The following is a 22717-nucleotide window of genomic DNA, read 5'->3' on the forward strand; positions in this document are numbered from 1 at the left end:
TGATGTGCTGTGACACATCATTGTCACCGCTCTCCATTTACTGATATTGTCTGTCGGCTCACAACCTGCACACATCGCTCTATTCATAGAAAATGTGCAGCGGTCAGCTTTGACCCTTTCCTTTCTGTGTGCGTGCGTGCATGCCTGTGTGAGCGTGTGTGTGTGTGTGGGAGATTCAGTGATTACACTTATTGTGGGCTGGCCACTTGTGTCAGGGTTTATGTGTGTGAGAATGAACTGTATTGTGTGTATTGTGTGCACCGTGCTTCCTCCATATGTGCAGGCTGCATATGGTTTATGCATGACTCTGCAGATGGGATGGCTGCTTTAGGTGGAAATTGAGGCACTTTGCAACCTATGCGTGTGCATGTGTTGCAGGTCTTGACCGTAGGATTTAGTTTGAGCGAGGTGATCCCACACTCACTTAAGTAAAAGTAAGATGCAGTCATATCTACAGCGCCAGCTTTATCGCACCACACACTGAAGACAGATCCTTTGTGGTTTGCTTGCAGTACTTCTTTGCTCTGCTGTCCGTGTAACTGTTGCAAGTGGACATCCAGCGGTTTGACTTTAATACAGTTTTTTCCATTCGTCCTGGAGCATTTCTCATGTTCTGCTAAAACACACCTACGTGTTCATGAACACAAAAACACATTTTTTGCAAGTTTTTCCTTCCACAATTTTGTCACTTCTTGTGGGTTTTATCACAACAAAAACCTGCAAATGTGCGACGGACTGAAAGCTCAGTGGTTCTGCTTGGGGTTTTTCAGGGGTGGCTTTGGGAGTGGTGGTGGTGTGTGTGTGTGTGTGTGTGTCTGTGTGTCTGTGTGTGTGTGTGTGTGTGTGTGGGGGGGGGGGGGGGGGGGGGAGTATAAGTCAGGAAAATGGAACAAAAGTTGTAGAGTAGAACAGCAATGAAATATTGAAATGCACCCCTTGTTACACGTTTCTTCACATCTCGGCTTCATTTCTTATGCATGTATATGTGCATCTGTGTATTTTAAACACCACAAACAGAGACACAAAGATTCACTGAGTTGGAAACTTACTGTACCATGACAGAATGTGAAACTATTCCCACTGCTCTTACTGCCTGCTCCATTTGTTTCCCTGCAGCTACTGCATATTGCACCTTAGCAACCTTGTAATATTTTTGTCGCGACCACTCAGGATCACTGTGGAGCCACAACACGGATCCATAACTTTTGTCGTCTGCAGAAAAACTGATCGTAAAGGTCAAAATTTCACTGGGTGGATTTTTCACAAAATGTAATCACATCTTTCCATCCCTGGTGCCTACCAAGCAAACCAAAGTGATTGTTAAACATCTTTGTGTAATGATGGTGCAGAAACACGCAGCTTATCTTTACAAAAATACTGGTGAGGAACGGTGTCGCAATTAAATTTTTGAAATGGCTGAACCAGGTCAAACCATTTCACGTTGGTATGGCACTGAAAAGTAACGATACATTCATTTGAAAAATGAGTTAAAATGTGCTTGTAGGAGGGTATTTTTTTTAAATAGAACTTCTGCTGACAAACAAAATACTTCTTTCATGACAACTCAGCAGCTTCAGCACCATTGTGACTCAACCATGCATTTAATGGATCTTCAGTTAATGAAACCGAGGAAGGGATTTAAATGACGGATGCACTAGAAAAGCAAATGTAAAAGCTGTGTCCGTTTTACATCTGCAGGTCCTCCTTTATGAGACTCTGAACAGGGGAACTAAGACATTTTGCCGTGCTATGAACTGGTAGACTGAAAGGTGGAGGGGGGGGGATTCAGATGAAAGTAAAAAGCCTGTAAAGGGTGCCTTTTTTTAGTAATTTGTCATTAATCTGTGTTATACATCAGTCACAGAAAAGAGAAGAGAGTGCGAGATTAATGAAGTGGCAATGAGAGAGAGATAAAGATAGATAAAAGCATGGGTGAGTAACTGGGTGACTCAGGGAGAACGGACAAGAGGGGGGGGGGGGGGGGGGGGGGCAGTAAGTGCATGACAGGCACAGGCACAGTCACAGAGTGAGCGAGGGGTTTCAAGCAAGAGAGAGACAAATAGGGGGACGCACTCTATTGGCTCTTAGCACGGCCCAGGGGTAATTTCCTCTCCACATGAGAAATGCATGCTGGGATATGGAATTACCTCCAAGGGAGGGTAATGATGCATTGCCAGAACCTTGGCCCTAAGGGACAGCTGTGCGTGTGTGAGTGTGTGTGGGTGCGTGCGTGCGTGCCCTGGCCATCATCCCTGCCTGTTGTGAGTAAATTGCCCATTGTAGTTATTTTCCATTTTTGGAGGTGGTCTATCTGTTTGTGCACATGCGTGTGTGTGTGTGACCTTGAAATGATTACATCCCCGTCTGTCTGCCTTGTACTCTGTTTCGGTGAACTTCGTTCAAAATCTGACACCTGAGAGAAAGAACGAGAACCGGTGGGTCACTCAGTGATCAGTAGGTCAGTGGTTCAAATCCCAGCTCTGACTGTCCACCTGTCAAAGCATCCTTGGGCAAGACTCTGAACCCCAAATTTCTCCCAGTGGGCTTGGTGGCACCTTGCATGGCAACAGTCGCCCCATGGGAGTGTGACTATGAGGCTTAATTGTAAAGCGCTTTGGGCACCACAAAGGTGTAGAAAGCGCTATACAAGTGCAGTCCATTTACCATTTCCACACCAACCATGAAAAGTAAAAGTGAATTGGAGTTGATGTGTATTTTTAACACATTTTTCAACCCGTAAATGAGGTTTTCAATGTTAAAATGAAATGTCCTGTATGTGATCAGCTAAGAAAAAACTTTCTCTAAATGGACTCTAATGAACTTAGCTTGGATTTTCTCTCAGACTTCAGTGCAGTCTTGCATGAACTCAACGCTATTGACTTTACACTCTGAGCGATATGTATCTCATCCTTAATTACCTCTTTATTAACATCCACCAAGTCTTGCATGACTCTGCTGTGTTTGAGCAAGGCTCAGTCATCCACAGGACTGCAGATGTTAAGGTCGGTAAGTTGTGTATCTCCTGTGCAGGAGAAGGACATTGACCTTTCAGTGTACGTAGCTTGCAGGAAATCAAGTGCTTGTTATTGGACCCCAGCGGGACTCAGCAATGAGTCAAGGGCTAAAATAAAGCTGAAATTGGGAGAATGTAAGTATACAAGATTACAAAAAATATAGAAAAAGTTGGATATAGGCAAACGTATTGCGTTGTGATTTGTGGCATGTGAATCTAATGCGACTTTTGCTACAGTGAAATAGTATTTGTTGTCGTTATTTCAATTGCTGCATTTTCACTTTCCACTAACTGCTGAGGTTCAGTGTTCTACAAAAGCACCAGCATACAGCAATCATCTCATAATACATCCCCGTGGAACACTTAGATGCAACTTACAACACACGTACCCACAGAAAGTTAAAACCAGTGTTGTTCTTCATCTAAAAAAAATTTGGCATGCAAATTAAAGGAGACAATTGCATTGTGGAATACTCCATCTGGATGAAAACGCACTTATAAGTGCATGAGAGAGGATTTTAATATGTCTTCTTGTAATTGCTGCTACTGCCCCCCCCCCCCCCATACACACACACACACACACCCTTTAAGAATTCATTTTGCTTCTTGACAGACAGAGAAGACCTCTCAAACAATATTTTGACTCCTATAACATTTAACATCTTTAGTGAGGCCCATAACAAGCAGCTACTGTCAATGGAAAATGGAAAAAGCCTGACTATCATGAATATCAGCAGGTTCATTGTATTTTCCTTGCATGGCTTTTAGCAAATACAGCACTGCCACCGCTTCCCTGTGTTATATTATTGCCCCAGTGTGAACTAATGAGAATAGCAGGTGCATGAGCTAATTATCGGTTTATTAGTTTTTCTTCCCTCTTGCGTCATCTGTCTGATTACACTGTCTATCCCTCTCACACGCAAACACAAAGCACAATGGTGAAATATGAATGCTCACTCGGTGCCCAAGGAGACTTTAGTCACCTTAAAGTGAAATGTAAGCTGGGTTCAAAATTACTCTGCGATGCCTGGGCTCAGGCAAATCATAATAAATTATGGAGACATTTTGGGTTCTTTATATAAGAGCCTGCCTGTTCCCTTGACTGAAGTGCATGGGGGGGGGGGGGTGAAGCAACATAACTTCTAACCATACTGTATCTGAAGCTGCTGTTTTTGTTGTTTGCTTTTATTTGAGGGAGACAAAGGTTATTATCAGAAAGTGAATAATTTCGACTCATATTTACGACAGAGATGAATCAACGAAGAATGACTTCTTGAAAAGGGGCACAATAATTGGTTTCGTTTCTGCATTTTAACCAGGAACCTGTTCCATGATTTGCACACGATTATCTTTTTTATTTTTTTTAAGTGTGTGTGTGGGGGGGTCAAACTACTGAGTTAAATAATCAGACAAATCCATCTGAACTACAGCAGTTCCGTGGTCAGTTTAAAATAACTAGATATGCCGAGATTAGATCAAACCTAAAATATCAGAATAGTATCACAAACCATCAACATCAAATCAATTCAAGATCATGCATTCAGACATTAAAGAGATGACAGCAATGTTCAGTTCAGGACAGAGCTCACTATTAGAAACACATTAGGAATTTTAGCAACACAACAACATAGATGCAGCTACTAGAAACAAAAACAGAGACGAGCAACTGAGCACGACCTTAGCAGTGATGTGGCCATGAATCCAGCTCAGGTTCCTTCTCTGCTCCCATCTCCCCATTTCCTGTTACATTACATTACATTACTTTTTTTTCCTAAAAAAAACAAAAGACTAATGTCTTCTGATAACAATAATTAATCAATCAAGAAAAATAATGATGATAATAATAGTAAATCTTGGGCAAAGTGCATCTGGCTTTCACATTAACCAAAACGAGTCACAGTAATACTTTATTTTGTGACGGGGCACCATCATTATATCTATATCTATGTGAACAGACTGACCTTGCACTAACAAACATTCAGACATAAAGCAGACAGATCGCAGGATAGCTTCATCACGGCCCAGTAGCTCCAAATGGAACCTGTTAGTGAAAGTTTCCAATAGAATAATCTCTCTCTTCTCAACCAACCGGAGCCCGCGCTAATATCCAGCTTGACCTTATCAGTGTGATAGTCGCATAATTTTGCATAATTTCTGGGTGCTTGATGCACACGGACACACAAACTGATGGTGTCACTTTCATTAAGTGCAAAGTATGAAGGAGCATTTGCTGATCAAGCACACGTGCACAAACACATGCATGGACCAGCATCCCCATTATAACCATCAGAGTAAAAATATCCCAGCATTCTTCTTTCAGAGTCATTGACATGATTGCATCACGGCTCGCAAATCAGGAGACAATGGAGCAGAAAGCGCTCTTTCAACTGGCAGTGCTCTACTTGCTCTATGATTGGCTGAGTCTAGTGGATGGGGTTTTGATTGGTCAATTTGTTCGCTTGTGTTTTGTTATCGCTGCAGATATAGAGTGGTTCTTCTCTGTCTTGCCAAACATTTCATTGCTGCTGGTTCACTGATGCCAGCGCTCACATCAGTCTTTTCAGGAGCGAATTCCCCTCTAAAAAAAAAGTCTGCTCGTTCTTAACTGACATTCAGATCATAAAACCTCACTCCTAATCTTGTATTAGCTTTACCTTTTCAGTTTGGACATTTGAAAGGGCGGTCTTGCTAAATTAGTGTTATGATTGCAAATCCGTATGCTGCAGTACTGTATTCTGCAGCTGCATGTTTTATTTAGGAGTATTCTTTGAGTGAAGCATAATTAGGGGTTTTCCTGCTGTGGTACATTTTGTGCACCTTTTCTACGATGCGTGCATGAATTATGATAAGATGGTCAGATGTATAATCAGATATGATCTTGCCTTTGACACGTAATCTATCAATAAAAGATGACCCTGCGGTAAAATACGTACAATTTCCAATCCCAGTCAGGTTAGCATTGGCATTGCATTAATCATTCCACTCCAATCTACATAGTTTACTCTGTATCACAGCATAAGTGATTTTCGATTGAACATTAAAACGCACACGTCAGTCAAATGTCGCCGCTGTGTGACACGTTATAGTGATCTAGGTCGCCTCAGCGTCTACTTTTTTGTATGTTTCACTGGCCTATTATTTCGCTGCGTAAACGTTCAGTAATTGCACTGGGTAACGGGGAATAACGCCACCAGGCTGAAAATTACCGCTCAGCAAATGTGGGATAATAGCAGTGTGTGTATTTTTGCCTGTTTGTTGTTAATACGGTGTGTGTGTGTGTCCTCAGTGTATATGCAGTACATGAAGTTGTGGAGGTTTGTGTGTGTGCTTTATTGACTGTTTCCATGTGTGTGAGTGTGCATGCTTTTGCCATGCTGAAGTGTGGGTGTGGTTATAACGAGCACCTGTCTGTCAGAGTTTAATGTCCTATTCGATTACGCCTCTGATTCTGTGAGTTCAGCTAATTGCAAGGGCCACTGCTGGCGTTTTGTGTTTTCGCTCTATGATCCTGCACACTAATGTCCCCCTTCGGACGTCCCTCTCACGCCACAGTCTCTCTCACACAGACACACACGCATTGGCACTCTTCATTTTCTACTTTTGGCATTTCAAGTACACACATTTCTTAAATAAAGTAAATTACAAAAAAGGCCAACGTGTACAAAACGCCATCATTCATAAACTGCTGTAAATCGGTGTAAAGTGTGAGGGCAGAAGTGTTGCAGTGAAACAACAGAGCGAAGCTGAAGGAACTTTGAGCAGTAAAAAAAACTTTCCTGCTGTGTGGGAATTCCCCTTGAGATTTTCCTTCTTTATTGAATAATCACTTCTCCTTCCTTAGGACCTCCAAATCTTTCATTCATTCATTCATTCATATTCCTGACCGGGTCGTGGGTCATGCTGGAGCCCATCCTAGCAGACAACAGGCGAGAGGTTTAAATAAGCAGATAAAGATCTTTCTTTATTATTTTATTTTGAACAACTCTTCATGTCCATTGACTCTATTAACTCTGGCAATTTAATAATAATGCAATATCAATATATTTTTAAATTGCTTAAATTGTCTTTGAGCTTGCCGGTGACATTTCATCACCAATCTGTCTGTATCCCATCTTCTCCAGCCGTCCTTTGTCTCCCTCTCCAACCTCTCGTTCCCCTCTGGAAGAGGCCACAGACAGAGCGCATTGATTTGTCTCTTTATCTTTGTGTGGTTGCAGCATGGGCTCTGGGAAGAAAACTCCAGGTTCCATTTAAGAAAAAGAGATGGAGGCAGACAGACAGTGAGTGGAAATCAGGCATTGGGGGTGATAACAGGATGTGGCATGTGGGATACGTAGCACATGTGGCTACTCATACCAACAAGAAGAAAGAGTAGTCTTTGCATGTCCATCCCTTTTATCATTTTATCTCCCATCCTCTCGCTCTGGAAATCATTTTGTTGCTCCTATTCACAGCCTTTCATTTACTTATCTCCTCTACTTTTCTTATCTTTATGATTTACCTTCTTTGTGGAATTAATAGTTCCAGCTCACTTTTCTATTTCACGGAGAGACGTGATCTGTTATTAACCAGACATTTCAATTTGCCCGGCAACAGCGAAGTTCCCAGTGTTTAAGAATTGGAGGAATGCCTTCATTGCATCTGAGTCACGATTCATTTATCTTTTGGTGGGTTTTTATCAGTGGCTCCATCCAGCCACCTTCATCTATCCATTTGTCTGTCCATTACAGAAATTGCTGCCTCAATTCCCCCACATCTCATTGATCCGCTTAACTATGTCATGTTTCTATGTTTGATTCTGTAACCTGCAACAAAGCTACACACACGCACACACACAAACACACACACACACATAGTGTATATCTCAGTAATATTACAGTTGATTAAAGCACAGAATCAATTTATCTGCTCAGCTGGATCTCACCGGTTTGAATCATTATCCTGCCTTTCAACCATTTGACAGAATTGGCTATTTTTCTGGATAACATCTTAATTAAGTTGCACGTTTAAATAAAGAAACCCAGGAATCCAACATGAGTCGATGCTTGTGCAGCTCCACCTGCAGCTCTTTCTGACTGTTATTTATTAGCGGAATTGATTTTATGTGGACTAACTTTTTTTGCTCCCTCCCCCACTGCTCCACTCTCTTTCTCACATTCTATCTCTCTGCCACCCCCCACCCAACCCCATCCAAAGCACATGATAATGATTGATGCTCAGGCCCCTAATTAGCATCTGCTCTGGTATGCACATTGTCTGTCCATCCACTCCCGACTCTCCAATCAGTTAGGAGACATGGCAGGCCTTGTCCAATCAGATAAAGGCCATCAGAATAGATGCTTCCTGTGTGGAGCTGTCACTCCTGTTGCATTGTGGGCACCACTGATGGATGTGTTTGGGGCGAGAGACGCAGATCTTGAGGTTTCAGGTTTGTGTGTTCAGTTTATTCAACTTATGAGGTGGAGATGGAGAATGTCGATTAAGTTAAATGCAAAACTCCAGTGTGTTACAAGTTATGCAAATGTCATCTTGAAAAATGTGCACAACTGAGAACAAGCCACAAATATCTCACAACATGTTGTGACATGAAACACAAGATTCTGTATTTCCTTTACGCAACTGTATATTAAATGTGTCCACAATGATTTTTATCTTCCAGTTTACACAAAGAGTAATGCTAGTGTTGAAATACAACATTTACATATAATGGCTCTTTTAGAATTAAACCAACTGGCTGGTGTTTTAATTTGTAATTATAGGGTTAGGTAAATGTATTTGACCCGGTGGCTTTGAGGTCAAGCTTTGGTATGGTGCTTTCCTGAAGCTGTGGCTGAAAGGGACCTCAGGAGGATGGATGCTTCCTGAAGAACAACGCAACAACATTCCTACGCCTAACAATGAATTTCAATACATCAAATGCATGAATCATAGTGACTGTGATGAAGGCCATTCAAAACAGCTATGACTCCTCATGAACAGGAGGCAATGATTACCATCTCTCTCTCTCTCTCTCTCTCTCCTGCCAACTTTCTGATTTTGTGCGGAGTAACTGAAGAAAAGCTGAAATTTGTACAAGCATTCAGATTTAATGTAAGCTCTAATGTAAACTCTGTTAATGTACATACATGTGTGTCCTGTTATGTACTGCATCAGTGTCCATGTCAAGGCTTCAGCTGTTTTCAGAGACCTGAGTATGAAATCAGAGAGATAAATTCCATAAAAGAGAAGGAATCTGTTTATAATCCTTGCAGTGATACGTATTTGTGTCTCTTCTATCACAGTTTATCTCAAACCTGTGCTGTGTGTGTGTATGTGTGTGTGTAGGGGTGTGTGTGTGTGTGTATCCAAGCCTAACCACCACGCTGGTCTTTTCTTATGTCCCGCTCTTCTTTTATCTGCCTCTGACCGCCTTCCATTGCCACCCACTGCTATCCTGAGTTTGTCAGTGGCTTCCTGCCACGCCCAGTGTCTCCACTGAAAGTGTTTCTTTACCTCCACAGGCCTTACGAAATAACAGCCACCCATCTAACAGCGAGCAGCTCTGTGCAGAAACTGTGCCACTTAACTGATTATTTTACCCGCCAGCATGTCATATCAGAAACAAGTCGACAAATTTTTCTGTGCTGAATTTATTAACACATAATATAAAGGATATGGCACCTAACTGGCTGTAAATTGTTTTGTTTTTTTCAAATTCCTCAAAAGCTGTGTGGTTATTTGGTGTGAACCTTGCAGTTTTTGTTTTTTTGTTGGCTCTGCCTCTTTGATCAGTTCTTCTGCAGCCCTCTCCTCCTGCATCCCGCTGTTTTACGTCATTGGCTTGTCTGCTCGGGGAGCGTCTTCCAGGGCTGTTGCTCTCATTAGCACCTACGTTGGCGTGACTGGCACCTCATCTGAGGGTTGTTTTCTTCAGTCCTCATCCGCTTTTCATTATTCCATCTTCCCGCTCACCAGTCCTGCCCGGAGTCGCCTCCGAAGGCTCAGGCTTCTCTTCTCGTTCTCTTTTTCCCTCTGTGTATCTCATTCTCTCTCTCTCTCTCTCTTTCTCCCTACCAGGGCATTTTAATTAATGGTGTGCCATGATGCTTATCTTATCAGCAGATCATTCTGCTTTCTATTAACTCCACCGGCAGAGCTGGGAGGCTGCGGGCGATGCATCACACACTCAAACGCTCAAACACGCATATACGGTCATTGATAGATACATGGTCAGAGGCATGCATACATGCACAGACATGTAGAAGAAGCACATTTGTAAATGTACATGTACACAAACAATGTCAGGCACAGAGTCGGTGAGCACATAGACACACTTGGTCATGATCTTAAGCTTGCCCCCCCCCCCGCCACACACACACACACACACACAGAGATAAATAAACAAACTGCCCTGATGGTATCTGGGTGTGTGATTTAAGGAGTGCTGTTTGATGGTCTCTCCTCCTAACGCTAATGCCTTGGGAATCCCTCCCTCTTTCTCCCTCTCTATACTCCCCACCCCCACCTCCCTCCTTAAGCCCTGCTTTATGGCTGAATGAACACTTATCATTCTGTAGATAAAGAGCTGTCCACGTTGGAACTTGTTTTATCTTTGAGAGCCGTGTTTACTCCCGGTGAATCCTCTGCTTTTCGCAGACGTCTCGAATACCGTATTCGCCTGATCCGACGGAGATGAGAGCCGAGTGTCAAGGCTTCATTTTCTGCTGCAACAACTTCAGACACACTAACGCACACGCACACTCAATTTGCTTTAGCCACTGCATTTTTACTCTCCAGGTGGGTCAATATTTCCGTATTTGCCACATTTTTACATTTGGTGAGTTCGGAGAAAAATACAAACAAATTGTTCCTCACAAATAGCTTGATGTGGATAAGAGTCACAAACATTTTGCAGCACAAAGGCTGAAACAACCAAATCGATTCTCAAACACCTCAATCGATGGGCCACAAATGCTCCACGTGGCTTTTCCTCAGATCTCAATGAGCGCTGACTTTTTGAAAGCAGTGAGATGACGAGAGAGAGGAAATAACAGAAAACAGCGGTCATTGGAGAAAACATTACTCTAAAGTGTGGAAACATACGTGCACACAGTAAACGGCACGTTTCTCATTCACCCATAATTTCTTCATTTTGGGAACTGTAGCAAAACAATAACCAGCAGGGGATTTAAAAAAAAAGATGATTTCTTGGGTATCATCAAGGGACAAAACAGTTATTTCACTTTGTCCAGTGTGTTGTCAGGAGTTTAAGCTCCTGATAGTGGAAAGCATGGAACATAAGCTCACACCAGTCACGCTGCTGACAGCTTGCAATCCGTAGTATTGCTTTTGTTGTGCAGGTCTGTAGACATTTAGGCCTTTTTCTAAGCTTGTGTCAGTTTGCAGTCATTATTTTTCATTAGTGTGATTGTGTAGTGTTTGGCTACACCAAGCCCAGCTTGGTTCCACCAGTTGTCAAGACTCATCTATGTAGCTTTTCTGCACATTGTATTTCATATAAAAGCACCACACACACACACAAGGTAATTTCCTTGGAGCTTCTATGTGTTACACTATTGTTTTTTTCAGAAATGATTTGAGGTCATTTCCAAACATAGCTTAAGGCTTTTATAAACTGTCTAGAAGTGACAGTGTTTGGCAAATGTTGCATTGGGTGTGTAATTTGCATTGTTCCCTTCCCTCTGTTGTTTAACCTGTGAAGCGCTCTCCCAAAAGAATACAGCAAAGTGGATTTTTGACATATAAATCATTCTGTTATTCACACGCTGTATTTTATCTCTCTGTCTTTTCTCTGTTTCCACTGAGCATCAGTGTCACTGAATGAATCCTTTGCAGGGTAATCTTCTGTGTTCTTCCGATGCTCTGTGCGAGTGCTGTAGGAATCAGATTGCCTCTGTCTGTCTTTGTCTGCAGAGAGTTTGGATGGAGAGATCCGGAGCTGCCAGAGGTGATCCAGATGTTGCAGCACCAGTTTCCATCAGTGCAGTCCAATGCTGCGGCCTACCTCCAGCATCTCTGCTTCGGAGACAACAAAATCAAAGCGGAGGTTTGTGTCTGCATTCTTGTGGATGTATTTTTTATCTTTGTCTGGTTTCAGTGGGGGGGGGTTGTAGAGGAGGGAGTAACTTTAATTCGGATGATACAATCTGTTGAAAGGTGTGTACACATAATTATATGACTTGCTTCTTCTGAGTTTCAGTTAAGACCATTTTAACAATTTAGCATCTTCCTGCAGTCTTTTTCAAGAAATGGTGCTTTAATGTTCCTCAATGAGGTTGTGCAGCATACAACGTTCTACAATCTGCAATCCTGACCCGCTGCACTGCAAAGTCAAACAACCACGCACACACACACACACAGACACACACCTCTAATAGAATCTATTTACGAGTGCACGCAGACGAGGGCATTCTCAATTTTTTCCGACAAGAAATTAATTTCAGCAGCCGGTCAATAGCTCCCACTGAAGCCTCATTGAAAAGTGACACCACGTTGCTAAAATATTCCTTCCCACACAATGACAGCAACGCAACCAGACTGAAACGACAACAAAAAAATAACATTAGCTGTCTGCAAATAGTGGCAATTAAACAATGCAGGTCTAAACCTGGATACACAGCTAATTCATTCTCACCAACCCACTTACCCTCCCACACAAAAGCCTTGCACAGAATCACTTACATACGGAAATATCACATTTCATTCCACATGCGTTCCCTCATCCACCAAGTGATCAGGCCATTTGTAATTGATGTAATTATGGCCTGAATGGAGGTGTCCAACAATGGAGGAAATAGGAGGAGTGAATTGATGGTGGATGCTTTGGTCTACCTTCATCTTTCTGTCTCATTGTCTTGGTCCGGCCTCAATGCACTGCCAAGCACTATTAAATTAAGGAATGATATCAACTGCTCAAAGTTATGCTTTGCATGCATTTAAATGCAAAATCTACACTGGCACATGGGTATAATGATAAAATGCAAAATGAGCTTCAGAAAGGAGGGACACATCCATTAAATATAAAGGTGACAATTGCAAAGTCAGATTCTTAAATAATATTACTTTATTTAAAAATCATTTTGGGACCTTAACTCATACATTGTGAAACTTGTTTTTATGATGGGCACCATAAATTACTGATAAATCTGTGATGCATGATACAGAATATTGTATATCTTAAATACAAAATAGTAATTACTATGATTTCAAGCCAAAGATGGTGCAAGCCATTCGAATTGTGATCCGGCAATGTTTAAACACTCAATAGGTTTTTTGATATTCACTGGAAGATGAGATGATTTTTTAAAAATGAACATGATCTCTTTAATATTATTGCTTTGGGGGAATTTATTGGCACAAACGGGTGATTAGATTTGATGTTCAAAGGCCGAGGTCACTTTAGCCTCACGTCTGGAGGAGATTTCATGTCATCTGGCACAAATGTTTACCGGTACTTGCAGTTAAGAATGAGCCCACAAGAATTTAGTGGGGATTTGAGCACATCCCAAAGGTTAGTATGCAAATCATGACAATATTTCACACACATGATAAATAGTCTTAGATTAAAGACTGGAATGCAAATATAGTGACAACTCCCATTTTACCAAAAACGAAACTTTATTTGACAAATTTGCTCCCGTCTGTCACTATCTGTGTCATATGAGTCTGGGCAGACATGGATGTAAATGGTAACTTGACTTGCTACTGCAGTGCTGTAATTCTAGTTTTCAGTCAGCCAGACAGACACAGATGGCAGGAGACACACTGAGCAGCTAAATACAGCCACAACATGGCGGATAGTTGTTGCTAAACTGATTCACTGCAGGGCCAAAGAGGGAGAGACGAACAGAGACTTAATGACAGAGAGACGCAGCGACAGGCAGGGAGGATAAAATAGCACAACTGTGTAAGTTGTGGCTTTTTATGGTGTGCGGCGAGAGAGCGCTTCTGTTGAATGAGTGTGTTTCTGTTTGGAACGGGACGAGTTTGGTCTGCGTGAGACAAGATTTTTTCATTTATTTACACAAACGCGTGTGAGAGACTTTCAGTAAATAATCACATGAGTCACGCTGATGATGGACGCCTGGCCTTAAGAAAGATTACTGTTGATCACAGAGGCAGCTTGGAAAATTAATCTTCAGCATCCCTTATACATATTGGATACACACACACACACATTACCTGTATTACCCACACACACAAATATCAATCACAACAGCAGTTCATTTTGGGTAGCAAACTTATCAATGTTTATTTTTCAACACACCGGTTGAAACTAGATCAGAACCTCCCCATTCCCTCCCTCATTCTCTGTCTTACTTGCACACACTTTTTTTTTTTATAAACCTCACATATATGTGTCTCAATCTTTCATTTCTCCTCCACCTACATTTTTTTAAATTATGCTAAATATATTCTTAACATCACGCCTGCGTGATTGCCGAGTGTAGTGTGAAAACAAGGATCTTCCTGGTTGGAGGAACTGGATCATTCTCTATTGCAATTAGAATGTTGGCGTCGTCTTTCCATTTTGCAGTTTGTTTTTTAGAAATGAGATGAAGCCAGTGTGGTAAAGAATCTCCTTTTTGATTTCTGAGCCATGGACCTTGCAAGAAATGCAAGCTTTGATTATCTGCTCGATACGTCAGCAGAAATTGAGCAGGAATGTTTCCATCGTGATCACTGTAAAAAGTTGCGTGACTGTTGAAGTAGTTGCAGCAGTATATCATTAAGTAATTCAATTAAAAATGCTTCCATTGCCTTTTTGTTCTTTGGAAATTAGCAGGCACATTTTAGGAGAAGAGGCGCCTCTCCTATCTTTGAAAGCTTTTTTTGTGAGACTTATGCAAAAGCTTGGTTAAACCCTGTCCTCAGGATTCTCCCACCCACCGGCTCAACTTTAGAGAATGTGCCTGCTTGCCTCTCTTGGCTTCAGTTGTCAATAATGCTGAGAGTCTCTGGATGATTTATATATTGCTAAGCCACCAATTTCCCTCCGTAGCATTTTATGTGTCTCTCCATAAATTGGTGTCAAGAGCTCAGGAAAACCTATCAAAAGGGTGTCAATGTTACATGTTGGTATTAAACTCGATCAAAAACACTCAAACACCCATGATTACTAAGCATATTCCTATTCTCTGTGGTGAAAGGAGTGTTTTGTACTTCCTCTGTGGTCTTCTCCTTTAGATAACGACAGCATAGACCCTCCAGCTTGTTTGTCATGGTAGTCATTCTGCATGCTGCAAAATGAGCTGTGCTCCGGCTCAAGATAATATTAGGAAATCATAGGCTAATGCCTTTTTTTTTTTTTTTTTGGCCTAGTTTTCATTTCTCCTGAGGGGAATATTAACCTAGAGCCAAGAACACAATTAGCAGAAGTGTAAAATGCTCTGAAATACAGTTAGCCTTCAGCTAAGCATGAAGAAAAGGGAAAGCACTTTCCATGATGTTTGTGTTGTGTTTGTGTTGTGCCAGAATTTGAATATGGATGCAAGATTGATAGGAGACCGCATCCGAGCAATAATCCGTGTGCAGCATGTTGCTGATTAGCATTGGCGTTCCATACGGGGCAACTTACAATCGCTTGTTAGTTTGCACGTACTACCACCCAAGGTGTGTGTCGCCCATGTATCCCACCGCCAGCTTGTCTACAAGCAACACCTCTGATTCCTGCAATTGCAGCTGTCACTGCTGCCAGCAGTTACCAGGCGATGCTGTCGCTACGGGTTACCATTAGCCACAGATACCGTGAAACAGTGCAAGGCAAAAGCAAATCAGGCTGCACCTCTAATCTTCTTTACATGGAATGGAATAATAGAGGGCGCGCAGAGGTATTGGCAAGCCTTGTACGTAGCTCAGAGGCGATTCAAAGTAATAGCATCATTGCTTTTATGGAGTAACAGATTAACTTTGGCACAAGCATAAAGAGGAGAGAGGAGCAAAGATCCGTATGGGGGAAAAGGAAGGAGAGCAAAGACAGGAGGAGGGGAGCATAGGTGAGGACCGGAGGGGGGGCATTGGAGGAACAGCAAATCAAGTTGAGAAAATTGTGTGGCCAATGGAGCAAGGTTAGTTCCACTGCATCCCTTAATCCACTTTAATTGACTAGATAAGCAAAGTCATTTCAATCAATAAACTCCTGCTGTGTCATCAAACACCTTCTTCTTCCTGCTTTTTCTCCTTTCGCTCCTCAAACTTGGATTTCACCAAATACTCATTCTTACGCATACCTGGGTTCATTCTTGGCCATTGAGACTTTCCACAGAAGACAAAGTAATTAGTTCCGGACATAATTATTGAGAGTCTCTTAAGTCTGTTTACTCTCTTTTACTCTTGTTAGTTTGCCTTTGTGGTAAATTCCTCTCCGCCCATCTGGTCCTGCATGAAACATGAATCAGTGACGACACTTGTGATCTGGGGAGAACAAGATAAAAGAGCGCTAAGAAACAAAAATTAAGAAAGTGCTTTCAGGTAACTCTGCCTTTCGCTGTACTCCAGAGATGAAATAAAAGTGGCAGCATGTTTTTGGTGACTACACCCCTGTTGATTGCAATAAACAAGGGTTGTCTTAATGTAGTCTCTGAATTTTCATTAGGGCAACAAGGTGGCGCTGTTATCTCACAGTCACAGCAAGAAGGTCCTTGGTTTGATTCCACCCGGGGCCTTTCGGTGCAGAGTTTGTATGTTTGCCTCATGCCTGCGTGAGTTCTCTACAGGTTTTCCGTCTTCCTCACAGCACCAAAAACATGCAACTTAGCTAAACTGGTCTGTAAGTATGAGTTGGAGCACCAAATTACTCATGCTGCACATGGAAAATAGTACTACTGTATGAGAAACTGAACCACATGTCTATTTAGAGGAGCAGTGAAGTTTCCTGCTTATATTATTTGTCAAATTCCAAAGGTTAACGTGTCAGTAGTAACATGCTGGTGTGTTGTCCACATATGCATGTTGATCTAAGGACATTTGAACTGGACGACTTAAAAAAAGGCTAATTGAGGCAGGATGAGACACAGGAGCAGGTACTATGCGTGAAACCCCGGGAGCAACAGACATAAAAATGAGAAATGTTTGCCATTAGAATGAAAGCAGTGGCGATCCTCAGCTCTGCATCTATAAGCTGCAGGCTCCAAAAGCTTCTCAACAGATGCAACAGTGAGAGGAATTGTTAACAATTGTACGAACGTCTTTGCCATGCCCCTTAAGCTGTAATTGCCTCTGTTATTTCCTTTTTTGGAGAAAATCAAGCCATACATGTTGAAAGTATCTCCCATCTTTGACAATATGCTGGTGATGCTGCTGATAGCCGTGTCCAAAGATGGAAGAAAACAACTCTGGAGTGCAGAGGTCATCTGCCGTAGACGCTGCTTCTCTCTGCCTTCATGCAGATGCTTTTTAACTTCTCTTTTCATCAATCCATTCTCTCAGCTCTCCAGAATAACAATGCCCATCTGTTTTATGGTAGCTCGTGCCAATGCACCACAGAGTTCCTTCATTAGAGGTTTTTTTTGGGAGGGGTGTCTTTGCCATTGTGGGGACCTCCTTTTTTGTTTTGGGAAGGTATGAATAATTGTCTGTCCTGGTTGTGGTAGTTAACAGAGGAAGACTAATATTGCAATTGTGTTATACTAATTAAGATGTAAATAATTTTAATTTGAGGAAAGTAATTATCTGACCAACTGGAAGTGAATTTTCTTTAACGGATATGGTTTCTGTGATCCTCAGATCCGCAGGCAGGGGGGCATCCAGCTTCTGGTCGACCTCCTGGACCACAGGATGAGCGAGGTTCACCGCAGCGCCTGCGGAGCCCTGAGGAATCTGGTGTATGGCAAAGCCAATGATGAGAACAAGGTGGCCCTGAAGAATTGTGGGGGTATTCCTGCCCTGGTCCGCTTGCTTCGGAAGACTGCGGATGTGGAAGTCAGAGAGCTGGTCACAGGTACATGATCTGTGACGAACCCACAGCTCACCTCCCGGTAGCTGTAGTTATTTTTCAGCATGACCCTGCTTCTCTGGCCTCAGGAGAGGTTATAATGAGTGTGTGTGTGTGTGTGTGTCGCGTGCATGCATGCGTGCGTGGGGGTGGATGTGTAGATGTAATGTTCACAACTACACATCTGAGTAATTTGATACACTCCTCTGCAAAAACTAGTCAATTCTGTGGAAGATTGCTAGAAAGTTTCAGTCAGAGCTTGGAAAAGAAACCCTATTTCTTGCGTTCTCTTTGCACTTATACTTTGTATATCGTGAATTTAGACAACCAATTACTGCTGTGACTCTTTTGAATTACATAGATTTGACAGTCGAAACATCGGCATCTCCTAAATTAATTCACTTTACGTTCACTGAAATAATTTTGTTTAGAAAAGCGTCCATATATAGTTTGAAATGCAGTTTGTGTGCGTGAGAGATTGCCGCATGGTGACAAGTATCCGATCACAAAAATGTATCCACAGAAACCTTGAAGTCAAGTAGCGAAGCGAAGCACTCATTGTGTGGACAGTCTTTGTTTTCACCTTGCGGCCATGAGCAGTAGAAGTTAGCCAGCGCACTGGAGACACAGTGCAAACACCCCCACACACACAGAGTCAGAAGTGCACATCTGAATACACACAGATGCCGGGGTGCATATTATGGATATGCAGACAGACAAAAATATGTATGGCTTAAAATTTCAACGCCCACCTAAGTACCTTAGACATTACATGAGCTGTTATAATTTGATCTATATTTCTCCTGAAATAGTTTGCAAAATGCCTCCCACAAGAACTTTATATTATTCTGGAGGCCCTTTAGTGCTGCATGAACACATGCACTCCATCCCTCTCCGCTTTACGCAAACACATGGGTGCTGATACACACACAAACACACACACACACACACACACACACACACACACACACCACCTCAAGCGTGAGTTTAATCTAAACTGCAGCCATAGTTATTTTCCAGCATGACACTGGTTCTCAGCCTTAGGGCCGGTAATAATGATGAACTTCTGTGAATCGCTGCCCAGGTGTGTGAATTGCATTTGGGCACGTAAGTCACATGGTTCAGTAAATAAAAAGTCAAAATTTGTATTACTAATGAACTCTGGTGTGCGCTTATCTTAGCAAAGCACTGACAGGCGGTGGGGGGAACTCTGACCTGTGATTGGTGGAATCATGAATGCTAGCAGCCCAGCAGGTGTTCCAGTGAGCCGATCCTTTCTTCTGCCTTTCTTCCCTCCTTCACCAATGTTCTCATATCGCTCCTTGTCCTGCTCACATATTTTCTTATCTCCCCATCACCCATATGGATGCCGGGCTTCCCGTGTGGCTCAATGTCTAGCATCGCATTTGAGCCGAGCTTTGTGCATCTACAGTTTTTATTTTATCACCTGTATTCTCTCTGTTTGCTCAGACAAAAGCTGTCTTTGTTACACCGGGTTGGTTGTGCGATAAGAAAGACACACTATTGGCATTCCCAAAGATAAAGTTTAATTTCACTCAGACACACTCACAATTGCACAAAACCACACGCAGCCCATGTGCACACCAAATACTGTGATAACGTCCGAGCAAGGCCCACCTCTCGTGTTCAAGTTCACCTCAGACACTGTCGCTCCACCACAAGTGGCAAGCACACACACACACACACACGCATGCACACCAAACATTTACTCTAGACACATCCCCATAGGTCAGTCAGTCCCCAGTGGAAGCATTCTGTCTTCCTTTATAGAACCCTTGCACACAGATAACAGTTCAGAAGGAAAGCAAAGAAGTAAATATTTCAGACCTGCTAATAGCACTCCACAGCTCAAAAAGGAAATGACAATGATGCCCTAGTGAATGGAGAAGGAGGAGATGTTGAGCAGGATCCGTGAAAACCGATGGAAGCGAGGTGAGACTTCTTTTCCTGGAGCTGGCTATTGAATATTGTGAAACTCAATTGGAAGAAAGTTAGCATGGGAGAGAGGAAAAAATGAACAACAAATGAAAGAATGCTGATTACAAGAACAGATTAAAAAGGCGGGGAGGAGGGATGACTAAACACAGGGAAGGGAGAAGAACGCATTAAGGAAAAACAATAAGAAAGGAGGGAGGAATGATTAGATTACTAAACCCAACAATGGGCACTATTCTACTAAATCATTTCCCCCGTCCTCTGCGTGCAGATCCCTGCTGCTCTATCAAACAAGTGTTGTTTGTATTCCAAATATAGAACCATGAATGTGCACCAATTAAATTCCCACAGAAACAGCATTTTGTGCTAATGCTCAGCCTTACACATGACCCGACTTTGCTTATAGGGACATTGTGAAGAGCATGCTTACAGTGCTGCAGAGAGCTTATGATCACACTGCAGATGCAGTGTGTGTGTGTGTATAATTATGTGTGGTCTATAAGCAGATTGACAAATTAATTCAATGCACCACATGCTCTGACTTTTGCAAACAGTCATCTCGGACAGACACAGCGTTCCTTTCCCTGCCTGTGCCCGTCTCTGTCTGGCTCTCGCTGCTGCTGGTTCAGTGAATCAGTGTCATGCATGACTCTACGCTGTCGGTTTCCTCGGGTACTCGGCATATGACGCTACATTTCAATTGCTTTCGTGCCACTACAACCATATTTTGAAGTCTATCTTTATTTGCCTCACAGTATACCCTGCTGGAGCTTTAATTCACGACTTGAAACTGTTATTTAAATTACTGAGTAATTATACAGGCATGTGTTTTCAATCGTTTTTTTTTTGTGTTTGCCAAAAGAGAGAATTCGTTCAATATATTGGATATCCTTTTTATGCTGCATTGGTTATTGACACAGTTTTAATCAACGTGACCATTTGGCTGAGACTTTTTCATTCACTCATTCATTCATTCATTCATTCATTTGTAATTGCTTTATTTTCATCTTATCCACGTGAACTCGGCAGCTGCTGCTGTGCATGCAGAATATATCATTCTTGATGTTTACATGTTCAGCTCGAGCAACAATACAAATATCAGATTAAAAAAGATTCTAAAGGCACCTGATAACCGCTATTTAACTTTTATTATAGCCTCAATTGAGTGGTTGTAAATATGTTTCCATCTTATGTCCACACGTTATACAATAATGCATGATTTGTATGCCACTTTTAAGAATGCCGAGCTTGCTTTCTTCAGGAGAGCATAATCATCGGTTGTAAAAACGCAACCGTTTTGGTGCAACACAGAAGGGTGAGTTTTGAACTGGATTCAAGAACAGATAACAACGATAATAACCTGGTGATAGAGGTGAGTTTATTATAATTAAGTTAGGCTGATGAAAGCAGGTGGCAGGCAGGTGGATGAGGGAACGGGAGACAGGCTGGCCGAGGCTGATGGCAGCAGGATTGGACAGCGTGGGCAGATGGAATAACTGACTGAAGTGATCCTCGGCAGAGGAGACTGGAGCTATTAGCAGCAGCCACAAGGGAAAAAACACGTAATAAACAGTAGTATACACAATGTGAAGCATCCAAATGAGTGTCAAGGTATGTAGCAAAGAGTGGCGAGCGGTGACGCATGGTCAAATTACATCAATAGACAGAATCGTCAGCTGCTGGAGTTGAAGCGGAAGCACTAGTGAACGAAGCAGCCTCCTCATTGCTGCCTTCATCAAAGCACGTCTCCGTTCTCTGGGATTAATTAATCTGTTTCAGACAATGAGACGGGCTGGAAATGTGTTGAACAGAAAAGCCTTCTATTATCCATCTAAACTATCTCGCTGCAGGGTCTCTGTGTTCCAAGGCTGAAACAAGCAGATTTCACTCCTTCAAGACATACGTTTTGCAGATGTTCAAACGTTCAATGGGCTACAGTTATTTCCAAATCAAAGTCTAATTGAAGCCGGAGCTCCTGAACGTCTTTCAAGAGCTCTTGAGGACAGAACTCCATCACAGTCATTATGGTCAATTCCTCTGAGAAACACAGAATGCTTTCGCCAGGATGACTTAGCTCTTAGCTGATGCTATGTTGCAATGAAATGGTTCACGTCCTGCAGCAGTATCTCTGTTGTATCCTCACAGGCAGCGATAAGTTATCCACGGTTCAGGGATTCACCGAGAGGCGGACAACTTTCAACCAACCGAGAGAAGTTGTATGACCCCCCCCCCCCACCCCCCAGGGTCAAGGCAGCCACACCCATAACATTATCCAATAGGGTCTGATTTTTCCCAGCACAAGTTTTAGCAAACATATTAGCTACGCAGTTTGTGATATATTTTGTTGTACCCATCACCAGTTTCTGACCCCGTAGCGGCTGTAAAATATACTGTAAATGCACACTCTCTTAACTCTCCCCTTACAAGTCACACTCTCATTTATTCATGAATTCATGCAATCATCTCCCCATTTCCCCAAACCATCCAACTCCGAGAAAAACTGTTTGTCAAGTGTCTTCGGGGATTCGGTCAGAGGAGGGAGAGAATGCGATAAAGACAAAAAGAAAGGAAACACGCACAGTTTTCTTCCTATAATGAAGTGGAAGCAGAAGCAATGGGTGTAATATTGTTGAAGAACATGAAGAAATTACTTACCTATAAAGTTGTCACTTCAGCCTTGTCGTGTGAACATAACCTGAGTGTGATTCTTTGCAACAACATTGTGAGAAAACAAGTAACAAAAACATTGTTACTTGTTTGGTTTTCATATTTAGATTTGTAATTAATGTTATTTGAGAATTACAACTTTAATCAGA

General features: G+C 42.2%; 1 protein-coding gene across 1 annotated transcript in view; it reads left to right on the plus strand.

Annotated features, from left to right (window-relative positions):
• Window positions 1-22717, plus strand: part of ctnnd2a (catenin (cadherin-associated protein), delta 2a) — a 147328-nt gene that overhangs the window by 84723 nt on the left and 39888 nt on the right. The window contains exons 13-14 of the mRNA XM_068748223.1: window positions 11893-12059; window positions 17738-17951. Coding sequence (XP_068604324.1) covers window positions 11893-12059; window positions 17738-17951 — 381 coding nt within the window. The remainder of the gene's footprint in view (window positions 1-11892; window positions 12060-17737; window positions 17952-22717) is intronic.

Source organism: Brachionichthys hirsutus, chromosome 14 (genome assembly GCF_040956055.1).
Source record: "Brachionichthys hirsutus isolate HB-005 chromosome 14, CSIRO-AGI_Bhir_v1, whole genome shotgun sequence".
Lineage (NCBI taxonomy): Eukaryota > Metazoa > Chordata > Actinopteri > Lophiiformes > Brachionichthyidae > Brachionichthys > Brachionichthys hirsutus.